General features: G+C 48.7%; 1 protein-coding gene across 2 annotated transcripts in view; it reads right to left on the bottom strand.

Annotated features, from left to right (window-relative positions):
- The window catches only part of SLC6A9 (solute carrier family 6 member 9), a 53893-nt gene continuing 44444 nt past the window's right edge, over window positions 1-9449 (bottom strand). For both annotated transcript variants that reach the window (XM_035124186.2, XM_060276961.1), the window contains 12 exons: window positions 8842-8998; window positions 7896-8027; window positions 6850-7105; window positions 5706-5838; window positions 4828-4962; window positions 4568-4671; window positions 3588-3825; window positions 2664-2798; window positions 2453-2552; window positions 984-1084; window positions 460-630; window positions 1-352 (listed from right to left, as the gene is read on the bottom strand). In XM_035124186.2, the coding sequence (XP_034980077.2) occupies window positions 134-352; window positions 460-630; window positions 984-1084; window positions 2453-2552; window positions 2664-2798; window positions 3588-3825; window positions 4568-4671; window positions 4828-4962; window positions 5706-5838; window positions 6850-7105; window positions 7896-8027; window positions 8842-8998 (1881 nt within the window). In that variant the 3' untranslated portion in view covers window positions 1-133. The remainder of the gene's footprint in view (window positions 353-459; window positions 631-983; window positions 1085-2452; window positions 2553-2663; window positions 2799-3587; window positions 3826-4567; window positions 4672-4827; window positions 4963-5705; window positions 5839-6849; window positions 7106-7895; window positions 8028-8841; window positions 8999-9449) is intronic.

Genomic DNA, 9449 nt, shown 5'->3' with positions numbered 1-9449 from the left:
CAGGGAGCCAGGGCTCCCCCACCCAGTGGGGGGCACTGTCGTATATCTGAGCAGAGTAGGGTTTGGAGAACCAGGGCAGGTGGGAGAGGGGAGGTGCAAGGAGGGCTCCCTGCCCTGCCTCCCAGGCTCATGTTCAGATCTTGGAGTCCTGGCTGTGGGTAGAGCCATTGGTTCCCACGGTGATGGCAACAGCCACTCCAGCCTCGTCACTCTTGGGCTTCTCGGGGTTCAGCAGCTGCACCTCCAGCTGGGACTCTGTGGAAGAGCTGAGTACTGGCGCATAGCGGCCTGTCCGGTGCTCCATAAGGGCTGGGCCCCACTCGCGGCTGGGACGGGTAGCGTTTTTCAAACGCTGCAGGGAGACAGGAGGCAAGGGAGCAGGTTAGTGGTTTCAAAGCCCTTGGCCATTGGGATCCAAGGCAGGGGGCACTTGGTTAGCCTGCTCACAGACAGCCTCACCTGCATCAGCGAGTCCCCTTCTGAGCGCATCACGCAGAAGACGGCATAGATAGGGATGCAGATGACTGATGAAAGCGCCATAAGGAAACCGATGGAGATGGCCCAGGTGGGGTACACATAGGTATTGTAGGAGATCGGTCGGTACTGGATCACTGTGAACACGAGGATGAACTGAGGAGAGAGGGGAAAGAAGACTGAGTGATACAAAGCCCAAGGGGAGCAAGGGGTGGGGGTGGCATCAGGCAACTGCCCTAATTCCACACCTTCCTGTCCTCCTTCATACTGGTTACGCTTATGCCCAATGTTACACTCACTGCATCTTTGGGACCCCCTCTTGTCTTTGCAGATGTGGTTCTTCCTCATTGGTATTTCCCTTGTCTTCTTCCTTGGCACTGTTCTCTCCTGTACTGGTGCGCTACCTAACATCTCCCCCCTCCCCCAACTCATATGCGAGTGGCTGTTCACAGTCCTCTCCCTCCCATTCTAGCTCCCTCTCACTGGGAGTGTTCTCATCACACACTCACAAATATAATAACAGGAGAGATGAATCTCCAGCAGATTTGGAAGAACATGGGTGGTGGGAAGCCCAGCATCATCTCAATGTCCTTGAAGTAGTTTCGGTGCCCTGTGTGGAGAAGAGGCAAAGGGTGGTCAGAGGGGTGGTGTGAACCAGGGACGTTGTAACTGGGCACTAGGGCCTGCTGCAGGTTTCCATGGGCCCTGTTGTGTGTAGTAGGGTGTCTGTGGGACTCCACATTGTAGATTGTGCACTCTCTCCCAGCGTGATGGGTCTCTCTCCCCACCCCACATCATGATTCCACAGACTTTCCCTGCTTTGACAGAGGAAGCAGAGCACCAGATAGTCAGAGTTTGCCCCAGAGGTTCCAACTACTTCATGGGAAAGGACCTGGATGAGACAACGGAGCTGAACCCTCCTTGCACACAGCCAGTTCCAGGGTTGTGTTTCTTTGGTGGGGTGGGAACTGGGCCCTCTAGTGGGCCAATTTCCACAGACAGCTAGGAGACACCCTTGTAATTTCCCACAATGTGCCTGGGTGCCTGATGTAGCTCTAGGGCACTGTGGGAAATGCAAAGACTTTCCCAGCTGGAAAAATAATTGTTTACAAGAGTGTCCACTCCTTAGGGTTTTAATTGTATTTATTGTCATTGTGTTTTTAATTGCTTTTAATTATTTTAAGTGTACATTGCCTTAAGACCAGTGGTTTAAGAAGGTGATCAATAAATTGTGGTGATGGGAGTGGTGGTGATGATGATATACTGCTGCCTACAGTCCCAGCTGAAAGGCATAGACTAGAGGATCCAGAGCAGCCATCAGCATTGGTGGGCCAAGAAATAATACTGAGGCCTCAGCAGTTGTCCAAGACTCCAGATGCTGACACTAGGTCTGCTCTTGCAGAGTTTATTTGCCTAGCAACAAGCATTTCTCTCACCAGTGAATGGTAGATCAGCCCAGCATCTTGGACCTCAGCAAGTGCCTCACCAAACTGACCATTGGTACAAGCCTTGTTGGACATGTTATCTTCAACAGAATCCATATCGCCCTGCCTGAGTGACGTTACTCCTATATGGATTTGGGGACTAGGGAAAATATTGCCTTCATCGTTAGTCTGGAGAAACTAATCTATGGTGAAGGTTTCACAAGCCAAGAATGAGCAAAGAGTTTGCTGATTTCCCTCCCAGGGGTACCACAGTCCTTTTTTCTTGTTGAATATAATTTATTCAATTTCCCTAACAATTCTAGGGTTCCTATCTGTCAGTCACATTGCAGACAGAAGGAAGATGTCTTGGTAGTCTTGACTAGCAGTGAAAGTTTTTGTTGGACTGTGGAATACCCTGCCAAATTCTGATTGGGAATGCCAATCGCTGCCCAGCTTATTCCTGACATAGCTTCTAAAAAGGATGAAGTGCAAACGGCCCATATCTTGACTGGCTACCCCAGAAGAAGCACCCAGGCAGCTCTAAGGATACTTACCATAGATGTACATGATAGACACACACATGATGCACGAAATAACGACAAGTGAAAAGCTTGCTGCATAGTTGTCCATTAACAACAGCCAGTAAATGCCAGCCTGGAGAATGGAGGGAAGGAAAGCTGTCAGTATGGGCAAGACCTATTGCCTTCAGCTCCGTAAGGGCTGATTTCCCTGACTAAGAATGCCCCCTCTCCCTGTGCCCCATACCTGTGTAGTGAGTGGAACCCCTAGAAGAAAGCCCACTACAGCCACACCTAGAGTCACAAAGGTTTTCCGACGGATGATCCACTCATTTCCTATTTCATCCACAATGGCTGTGACCAGAGTCTCCAGGAGGCAGAACTAAGGAGACAATTGACCAAGGAGAAACAGGATGTGAGGAATGTTGAGATGGCTCCAACCTCTCCATCCACCCCCTTTAGCAATACGGCCTGCTGCCTTCCTCCTCCACCTGAACCAGTTCTAATACACTTTCAGGGTGAGGATCTGGACTGTTTGAGATGTGGCCCACAGCCTGTGATCAAAGATGCTTTCTTTGCTCTTTGGGTTAACGTGGGCACAAATAACATTTTATATAACACCATTCTTATCTGTTCTTATTTTATCTGTAAGCCACATTGAGTCCCTGTCAGGGTAAAAGCTGTGATATAAATAAATACACGATGATGATGATAATAATAATAATAGGTTTTTTTTAAATGTAACTTTTCTTTCTGCAGTAGGGATAGCCAAAGAGATGCCTTTCAGATGTTGTTAGATTACAATTCTTACCATCGTTGACCATTGGTGATATCAGCTGGGGCTGATGGGAAATTTGTAGTCCAAAACATCTGGATGCAACCAGCTTGGCTACCTATCCCTAGTCCCTAAGCATGTGACTCAGCTTGTCCTTGCTCTACCCAGTCTGGAAAAAGGAGAATTCATTTCTGATGCAGTGTCCTGGGTGATTTCTGTCAAACCCTCCATCACCCAGTTCTGCAATGCCTCAGGCACCAGTGCCCACTCTCACATACCCAGCCCTCCATTACTAAAGCACTCAAGTGCCCCAATTGCAAGTGTGTCTGTTCTACATAGGTGCCTTTACTCTCTCTCCCACCCCACAATATCTGATGGGTCGATTTCCAGGATTACCTGTGTTCCCAGCCCCAGCAGGATGAGCATGAAGAAGAAGAGAACAGCCCAAAGGGGTGAGACAGGAAGTAGTGTTAGTGCCTCTGGATATGCCACGAAGGCCAAGCCAGGACCATGATCAGCCACCTTGGAAACATCCACACCTAGATGATTGGCCATGAAGCCAAGGATGGAGAAGATGACGAAGCCTGCATAGACACTTGTGGCGCAGTTGGTGATGCTGATGATGATGCTGTCCCTGTTGGGAAGTGGGAGGACATGCCACATTATGAGACACCAGGGAAAGGGTCAAAGAATGAGCCTTGGTGGTGGAGAGGAGGAGAGATTATTTCAGCCATGAAAAAAAATCACTGAATGAATGAGGAAAAGGTCGAGCAAATGGTATCTAATGTACTTCACATTCTCTAAAGCTAAGCGCTTCTAACTCTCAATATCACCAGAGACCCTCTGTAGAGCCCCAAGTAAGCAGCTCTGATTTTTGGAGGAACAAAAAAGCGTAAGACACAAAATTTAAATTTTAATCACCTCTTATTTCCCTTAACAAAGTGTGGCTGAAATATGTAAGAGGTAACTAGTCTGTGTTTAATTCTGAACACGTGCCCTATATTAGGGCTAGCTAATCTGTGGCTCTTGGAGTACATCATCCCTGACCATTGGCCATGCTGGCTGGGGCTGATGGGAGCTGGTGGTCAACAACTTCTGGAGGACCACAGGTTAGCCACCTTGACCTATATGTTTTGTTAAGGCTCTGGTGAAGAAATCAGGTCCCTAGACTTCATGGTTTCATGGAACATGGTTTCATGGAACAACTTGAAAATGGGCAGCATCTAAAATTGAGCACCTCAAAATGGAAGTGGTAGTAGCCGTAGATCCACTGTGGTTCTGCACCTCCCTATAGACACCTTCCAAAGACAAGAACTATGCCACGCTAACAAATCGTTTCAACATCCTTTCTGGATTGCTTATAGAATGAATCTTACCTGTAGCAGTTGTTGTGGAACTTGTTATATGATGCCATGGTGATAAGTCCACCCCAGGCACAGCCCAATGAATAGAAGATCTGGGAAGCCGCATCTCCCCATACCTACCAAAGACAAGGAAAGGGCGTTACCAGCACAGCTTGCCCAATTTACATAAGCCCCCAAACTCCTATGGTAAGGAGGGGAGGGAAAGAGGTGGTGTGATCATGAAATCCCAGAGATCATGTCCCGAGGGCCTATCCGGCATTCCACACAAGTACCTTTGCATCAAGAATTTTGTCCCACTGTGGTGTCAGATAGTACATGATCCCGGTAACGGCTCCTTCAAGGGTTATCCCCCGCACAAATAAGATTGTCAGCACCACGTACGGGAAGGTTGCCGTGAAATACACAACCTGGGAGTCAAAAGGAAAGTTGGATAAGAATATTAGAAGAGTCAGCTGGACCAGGCCAATGACATCCTGTCCAGCATTCTGTTGTCACTGTGGCCACTCAGATGCTTGTGGGAAACCCTCATGTAGGACCCGTGCACAAGAGCACTCTTATCTGCCTATGGTTTCCAGCAACTGGACAAAGATGTCTTCTTCCCCTGAAACCTTAGTTTCATCACTGTGTCAGTCACAACAGGCTTGCAACTTAACCTTCACTCCCTGTCCTGCTCTTAAGGAAAACTTGCCACTGTTGCTACTGCTATTGTTGAATATTTCTTTAGTACAACGTTTCTCAAACTTGCATCTCCAGCTGTTGTTGGACTACAGTTCCCATCATCTCAGACCACTGGTCCTGCTAGCTAGGGATGGTGGGAGTTGTAGGCCAACAGCAGCTGGAGACCCAAGTCTGAGAAACACTGCTTTAGTACCAACAGTCTGTTAGGCAGCATGATTTTTCTGCCTATATCATGAATCTCTGTCCCCTGCTTAGTCAATGTCTAAGCACTGGGCACACATCTCAGCCTCTTCCTAAGGATCTAGAAGGGCAGTTCTGAAGTAAACATTTCTCACAAGCTACTAGTTAGGCCTGGATAAGAGAGGAGGGGTAGAATGTTCGCAGGCATTGGGTAGGCCATGTTGGAGGCCTAGAGAGCTCATTGTGCTTTGGGTTTCCATGGAGAAGTTAGAAGAGAAAGAACACTACTTGCTTTTCCTGAGGACTTGACACCCCTGATGAGGCAGAGGAAGACGACGACCCAAGAGACGCCCAGACAACCCAGAAGAGGGAGCCGTACCTCGCCCAGGTTCCCAATGTCATCCGACAGCTTCAGCACATACCGCCTGGGGTAGAAGACAGCAGCACAAACCAGAGTTCATATGTGCTCCAGAAAACACACCCCAACCTATCTGCACTTGCCCAACCTGCCCCCTCCCAAAGGTCCAACCCCTGACATTAGGGCCGCTGACATTGCCAGGAGTGACAGCCTATTATGTTACATGCTGGCGTAATGGCCTTATGACATTAGCTGCTTTGATCAAACAGTTGAAAATGGGAGATAGGAACTTGTGCAGAAGTAAGCAAGCAAGAAAGAAAGCGAGTGAACGCACACAATTTAGTACTAGCCTCAAGGTTTTGGTTATTTCTAGACCACTTGCATCATGAGACTTATAAAAAGAAAAAAATATCACAAGCATCTCTCCGATTCCTATGGGAACAGTCCATTTATAACCCTCCTCACAATATAAGAAACATTTCAGGGCCCGACTGGAGCTGAGGTCAATCAGAAGATGAATATAAAAATAATCCTCAACATATATTCTGTTCCAATCTTGTAATTCAAGAGGGAAAATACACAGGATGGTTTTGAACTTTTAAAGTGAAAATGCTGCAGGCTCATATCCCCACCTACGATCTCCATCCCTTGGCACAGCAATAAAGAGCCTGCCTTCTAATTATCCAGATGTGCTTGCCTCTGGCTGCAAATCCTTAGACACTCTCCCATCATTTATGACAAATAAGAGATTTCCCCACATTCATTCTGATGACCCATGAAACTTTCAGGACAGCTGCATTCAAAACGTCTGTGCTTGGTCCCTATTTGGGGCAACATCTCTCCAATATGCAACCTCCCTTGGAAACACCCAGTGATCCCAGGCCGGGAGGATTTAGTAAACATCCTTAACAACTTAGGGAAGGTAAAAATAACGCCACGATCTCCATCTGCCATATTTGAACTAAGATGTGTCCATGGTGGTCAGCTTGTCCTCTTGTGAGGCAGGCCCTCAGCTCACGACTGACAAGCTGCTTCCCTCTTCACCCCACACCCATTTGCCCCCCTCCATCATCATCACCTCCAGTATTCCTCACTGGGGCTCGTACGCTTGACTGTCTGGTTAAAGAGTTGTGTGAAGTTGAGTGATGACCCAGCTGAGCCATTGGTAACGTCCAACACACCAGCGCAATCAGGTGTGTTCCAGTAGTTGCCGCAGTACGTCCAGGGTAGCACCCGTGTCATTGATGAGAAGAAATAATAGAAGGCGATGCAGATCACAACGTTGTAGTAGATTCCAATGTAGCTGGACACAACCATCATACCATAGCCAACACCTGGAGGGAAAGCAAAGCGTGAGCACAAGTTGCAAGGGGGAGAGCTCTAAGGCATCTAGGAATTGGAGTTTGTAGCCAAATAAAGTATATGGCCTGTGCAAGTATGGACACGCATACACTGAGGCTGTGGATATAAGGCACAGGCAGACAAACTGCAGCACAATTTGTGCCTGGTTTTGCAATATGTTTATTTATTATTTAACGTACCAAGATCTCAGCTTTCTGCCTAGTCAGCACTCAGGCCTGCATGCCTGCCCACCCCTTTCACACACTATGCTGCTGCCTGTCCTCCCTGGATCACTAACAGCAAAGGCACAACTGCAACAAGGCACGTGGGATGCAGGTGGAGGGAGCACACTGGCTGCACAGATGCTGCACCACACCCTGCATGGTCTCATGCACTTACAACAGGTGAGACTAAGCAGGATGAAAAGGAAGTGATATTACATGTGCAGTATTACATGTTCTGAATTTTGCTTTTGAACTAATCCTGCCCAGAGATGCTGACGGTCCACTGCCCCAAAATACTGATCATCTGTTTGTCTTTAAATTGATTTTGCTCCTAGCAACTCCAGTTGAAATGCAAATATCGTACGGATTTGGTTGCCAGCTGCCCTTCAATCAGGCCTTTTACCAACAAAGTAAAGCTGTTGTGCAGGAGCCTGCCTTTCAGGGGGAAATGTGCGCACGAGTCTCTCCCCACACATGGGGAGCAGAGGATGCAGACTGCAAATGTGTTTGTAGCACAATAACCGGACAGAATGTATGCACTGAATGTGCTGCCACTCACCTTTGAACATGGGGCTAATCCTCCAGACACCAAGGCAACCCTGGCTAGCAAACTGTCCGAACGAGAGCTCCATGAAGAAGAGGGGGATCCCGCAGAACACCAACATGATGAAGTAGGGGAACATGAAAGCACCTGGAGACAGAAGAGGAAATGAGCACTGGAGAGGAGCCATAGGTCAGGGAAAGAACACATGCTTTGTAGGCAAAAAGGTCCATCTCCAGCATCTCAAGATGGGATGTAATATTCAACTGTTGTACTTACATCCCACTTTTTCCTCGTTTAACCCCCCCCCCCCCCCCGTGGGAGGTAGGTTAGGCTCAGAGGCAGTGATTGGCCTAAGGTCACTCAGGGAGCTTCATGGTCAAGTAGGGATTTGAGCCCTGGTTTCCTCATGTTCTAGTCTGACGCTCTGAACCACAATGTCACACCGAGGAAATACCTTATCTACCTGGCACACTGGGCTAGATTGACGAATAGTCTGACTTAGCACAAGGCAACTTCCTGTGCTTCAAGCCAGTGGAAAAGGAGCTTCAAAACCCTTAAGAAATGCAGAGATTTGCCCCAAGTGTCATATTCTGGGTGGGGAGAAAGCTGCCCAGAGTGTGGCACGGAATACCAGTCCTCTCCTGCAGGAGGAGCCCTATACTCACCAGATAGTTGTGTATGAAGCTCCTAGGATACACCTTCATCTGTGAGGACAAAGTTGCATCCCGGAACTAACAGGACACAGCACTGCTATTCTCACCACACACAAACACACACACCAGTACTATGCCAGTGCACTGGGTTTAGGCTGAGGGCAGGGAATCACTCCTACCCTGCTAATTGCAACACTGCACACACTCTAGCCCCAGAGAGCGCCAGGGTCAGGACTGTCAGCAAATGCAATGCAGAGTGGGTCGTATCTCCCATGTGCTGCCTACACCCTTCCCCAGCCAATACTCACCTCCCCCATTGCGATAGCAGAGGTAAGGGAAGCGCCATACGTTGCCAAGCCCAACAGCGTAGCCAACACTCGTGAGAACAAACTCGATCTGGTTGCCCCAGTTGCCACGCTTGAGGTTCTCGTCTCGCTTAGACGTCTCGCCAGGCACAGCACCATTCTGCCAGAAGAGGACAGTCAGTTATTGCAGATAGGGGGTGGGTGGGAATGGCAAGAGGGTGGGCATAGGTAAGTTATCCTGTTCCTTCCTTCTGGGTCTCTCCTATTGTCAGTCCTGTAAGGTCTTCCCACAAAAAGAGGGGCTTTAGAAAGGGCAACAGGCAGGTAACAAAACAGGTCATATGGATGGATGGATGGACACACACACACACACACTTCTGCAACTCTGGATGCTTGCGGTGCTGGTGGTTTAAAGTCACTCCCCTTCCCCAGCTGGAGGGAAAGCAGGCAGGGGGTGGAGAGTTTGATTATGCTAAGGGGGCTGCTACCCCCTGCTTGGCCAGATGAATAGTCCTGGGTCAGGCTGTAGGGAAGCTGGCAGCTGCAGCCCATACAAAGCAGGCATAAGAGGAGTCAGCACAAAGGAGCCTCTGTGCCTGCTCCCTCTGCCT

The sequence above is a fragment of the Zootoca vivipara genome, chromosome 7, assembly GCF_963506605.1.
Source record: "Zootoca vivipara chromosome 7, rZooViv1.1, whole genome shotgun sequence".
Lineage (NCBI taxonomy): Eukaryota > Metazoa > Chordata > Lepidosauria > Squamata > Lacertidae > Zootoca > Zootoca vivipara.
The sequence above is the reverse complement of the archived record's forward strand: the minus strand, read 5'-3'. Positions and strand labels throughout refer to the sequence as shown.